This window comes from Orycteropus afer, unplaced genomic scaffold, assembly GCF_000298275.1.
Source record: "Orycteropus afer afer isolate SDZICR_OR568_19922 unplaced genomic scaffold, OryAfe1.0 scaffold00352, whole genome shotgun sequence".
Classification (NCBI taxonomy): Eukaryota; Metazoa; Chordata; class Mammalia; order Tubulidentata; family Orycteropodidae; genus Orycteropus; species Orycteropus afer.
Window position 1 is genome coordinate 3,050,999 of NW_006921939.1, and position 4,308 is coordinate 3,055,306.

The 4,308-nt window shown below is 44.0% G+C and overlaps 1 protein-coding gene across 1 annotated transcript in view; it reads right to left on the reverse strand.

Moving 5' to 3' along the window:
* Positions 1-2,285: 2,285 nt before the first annotated feature.
* CAPN6 (calpain 6) overlaps positions 2,286-4,308 on the reverse strand; it is an 18,626-nt gene continuing 16,603 nt past the window's right edge. Inside the window, 4 exon segments of the mRNA XM_007952602.1 lie at positions 2,286-2,468; positions 2,956-3,092; positions 3,448-3,569; positions 4,224-4,308. Of these exon segments, the coding sequence (XP_007950793.1) occupies positions 2,286-2,468; positions 2,956-3,092; positions 3,448-3,569; positions 4,224-4,308 (527 nt within the window).

The following is a 4,308-nucleotide window of genomic DNA, read 5'->3' on the forward strand; positions in this document are numbered from 1 at the left end:
ATTCTTGTGCATAAATGTTTCTTTGAGGTCACTTGTAATATCATAGTGCCATCTGGTGACCATATAGAACATTACCTGTATGCAATACTTGCTTAGACAAAGATCGGCAACATGTAAACCTGGCAACGTAAAAACGACTGGATTTAAGATGTCATCTCTAGTGTGTTCTGGACTAGTGTTTCAGAGTTGGGAGTGAGGGATGAGCTACTATCTTGGAGACTCCTCCTCTACTTAGGCATCTTTTCCAGTCAGGAGGCAAGGCTCACTGGAAAATGACAGTAGCTTTTCTGATAGCTTACTTGTGCCAGCATCACAGAGTAATATTGAAGCAGAGACAGGACTAAAACCTAGATCTCTGTACTTCTAGTCATGTTCATTCTGTCAGGAAAGACAAAAGCCTTTCCTGAAATGGGCAGATAGCAGATTGAGTGTAGAAGCTAAGTGACTGACACCTTCACATCCATTTGGGTCCAAGAGAGAAGCTGGAAGGAAGGAATTAGGAGGTCTACCCTTGAAAGATCTGGCTACTGTACTTTTGGCTTTGAGTCCAATAGCAGAGGGGTTTAAAAATTGTGGAGCCCCAAACACCACCCAACTTACCCTGGATACAGAATAAAAGAGGGTCCATCATCTTGACAAAGAAAGAACTGCACTATCGGAAGGCAGTCAAGGCCTCTGAATCCATCAGACTTGTACCTGGGCTCAGATTCCATGAAGTTCTCCACTCCTACCTTTGATGGCACTCAAATAAGTCTCAATGGAAAGCCACTCTTGCCACCTCCCATGTCATTAATACAAGTCAGACTCGTTAATTGATTGAATTTGAACTTTATTGTGATTTGATTTATGTAAGGCACTGTGATTTTTCATAGAGGTTACAGAGTGAAAAATAGTAGGAAATGAGTGAGCTAAACAAACTACAAAAAAGTTTTTTTAAGTGAATGCATGGCAAACTAGACTAAGTGCTACAACTATATTTCATTTTCATCATTGCAGAAGCGTTGAAAAATTGTTGGTTGGAGATGAGGGATTGGGATGCAATTAAGGAAGGCTTCATGGAGGAGGTGGCATTTGTGCTGGGCCTTGAAGGATGGGTAGAATGTTGAAAGATGAAGATGGAGGGAATAACATTTCAGCATGACTGACTCTAGAGAAAAATTCTGAAAAACAAGAGGGCAAACAAACACCCCCGGGAAGTGAAGCTTCCCAAACTGAGGGTAAAACCTGAGGGGCCTGGATTGGGACCCAAAGTCTCAAGCCCCCAGATGGGCCTTCAGTACCAATGATATCAGGAGGCACAGGACAATGGGCTTGTTTGTAAACCTAGCAGCAGCAGGAGTTTTCACATTGCAGTCAGGGGCCCCAAACTGGCTGTACTCTGCCCAGATGGATTCTCTCATCTTTTTAGCATATATCATTTATTCTTCCTTCCACTTGCCCACTGACAGCCTAAACGGTAGTTCATGCGCGCCCATGTGCGCATGTGTGAGTGTATGTGTGTGTGGGTGGATGGGAGACTGAGGCTTTGTCTCCCACTGTAGCTTCTTCCATTTTTCCCTCTTGTGGCACACAGCTGGCTTCCAATGAGCTGGAGCTCAGGCCCTTTGAACTGTCAAGGCCTTGCTTGCCCACAGACACTGGCTGCTGACTCTAATGTTTCATTGAACTCCAGTTCTTGTTTAAGCACCTCGGAAGCTTCCTCAACATGAAGGTAAAACCTACTGGTAGGGGGGTGACTTGGGTTAAGGCAGGACTACACTTTCTGGAGGTGGTGACGCTGCTGGTGGTGAAACCTGTGTAGTGGCAAGGGTTGGGGCTTATAAGCAGGCTCTGGCTACTGGTTGAAATGCTGCCGGGAAGTCTATAGTATTCAGTCAGGAGCTGAGATGTCAGGCTAGACCAGCTTGGCCTTGATCACTCCTCCCTCTTCCTCAACCTGCCCTATAGGGGGATATATTGGGCATGTGGAAGCAGCAAAGACATCTGTAGGGTGCCCAAGCCCTTTCTATTGTCCTGCTTGAATCTCACCCCCCGAAGCTCTAGAGATCTTTTGCTTGTTGTTCTGATCTCCAGATAGGACTCACCTCCCCCTGTCCAGCTGCTGGAGGTATATAGGTTATGTAGCTACTGATGCTACTTGGATCAAGAGGTATGGGGGACTAATCAGAAGAGAGAAAAAGTTAATTACTGTGAATTTCTTTCTTTCTAAAGATTGTAAATCTGAGATAAGGCTTGGCACCTGACAGAAAATCAAAGCTCTGTCAGGATTCTCTAGGAGGGGAAATTTAGAGCTCAGTGAGATCATCACTGGAAATAACCTTGAAGCTGATATGACCTTGCTTGACTTTGGCAGTTGGACCACCCTTCTTACGCAAGTACAGAGACTTCAGTTCACGGCAGTCACTGGGGTCAGCATCCAGAATAACCTGCCCCAAGAACTGGTCACAGAATTTTCGCTTGTTCCACACCTGGGGAGACAAATCAAGAGAATGAGGATGAGCAAACTTGTGTGAGACTAGCCTTTCCCCAGTGGCATCTAGAACATAATACTGAGCTTGGAAATGTCTGTTTAAAAATCAAAAGATCATCAGAGTATATATTTATTAAAAAAAAGGAACAGTCAGAAAAATTCTGCAAACTGCATTGGTCCATCCTGACCTACCACTGTGAGTGTCATCTGAACTGTATATGTTTCCCTTAATAACGTATGTGTACAAGTGTGAAACCATGAGCACTTAGGTTCCTGCCCACAATGAGAGGGAAAAGAGCATATTTAGGGTGGAGATTAAGGAAGTCAGTGTCTATGCCTTATGGGAAGTGTCTTTGAGTACAAAAACAAACAAACAAACAGGATATCCCTTGCTCTGCATTTTAGCCATATTTGAGGCACTTGAGATAATCTAGCATCTGCTACTCAGTGTGAGCCACCCTGGGAGCCCCTGTTTGCACTCTTACCTGTACTATAATAGGAATGTCAGTGGTCCTTCTGTAGAAAATGGCCTGTGTGTCAAAAATGGCATGCACAGTATTCTTTTGGACAGGAGAACGGACTTCCTCCTTTCCACACTTGATGACCAAATACGGGTTTACAGCTGGAACAAAGTGATATTTATTTTTGATACAGTGACGATTAAAGTTCCCTTTCTAGACAGGCAAAAGACTACCTCAATAAGTGTATCCTGGGGCTTTCAGCATAAAATCTCAAGCACAAGTATGATCTAGGACTCAACTTTTGCTCATTGTCCTTTTCATTTTCCATATTATAAAGATGAATATTAAGCCTTGCCCAACGAAGTTTATATACCATTGTCTGCCACAGTTGACATCCACCCTTACCTCCCTAGACTGAAATACCATTGGAAAGAATCATTTGTGATCATCTCTTTGAACCATACATACAAGAAATTAAACTGAGTTTGGTTTTGTCAGACTCCCTGCAGTTCTTACTTTCATTGGCATACTTCTTCTCCAAACCCTCAGCACTGTGAACAGTGATCTGGGTAACCACCTTTGGGTAACCACGAGCCAGATTCCAGCAGGACATCTTGGGCATGTCCAGAGTCAGTTCCCTGGAACATCAAAAAGAAGTTAAGTTATCTGATGATGAATGCCTGATGTCAGACCTGAGTCATAGCGACCCCTCCTTGGATTTCCAAGGCGGTATCTCTATGGAAGTAGATTGCCCAATCTTCCTTCCGAGGAGTGGCTGGTGGGTTTGAACTGCCACCCTTCTGGTTAGCAGTCAAGTGCCTTAGGCACTATGCCACCAGAGCTCCCCAATGAGGAGACAGGCCTACTGAAGCAGACATTGTTGCTGAAAACAATAGATGCTGAGTGACCTAGCCCATTCCTCTTAAGATATGCCCTAAATTTTATGAATATGTCTTCCTTTATGCTTGTTTTAAGCATCAGTAGGTAACAATCTAAGTAAGCAGAATGGGGAGACAAATTAGCTTTGGTGACTCAGTACTCACTAAGAAAATGGCGAGTCAGTGAGTCAAGTGAAAGAACTTAGGCCATAGGCCTGCTCCACTTAAACGGCAACTCAGAGCTCTGATGTTCAGAATTTTCCACAACCCTGCTTAGAGAAGCATTTTTATCATTGTACCTTCAGATAAGTCTGACTTGAACAAATTGTTCCATTGAGTGTCTGCTTAGGGGAGGAAAGGTCAAGAGGTTAGGACTAGAGGCAAAACAGAATAAGAGTTGGCTAAAGAAACAACCTGAGCTTCACAGGCACTTCAGAGAAGATTCTCAGGAGAAACTCGCTGGTGCGGCCATGCTGGAACATGGTTGGGACAAGCACAT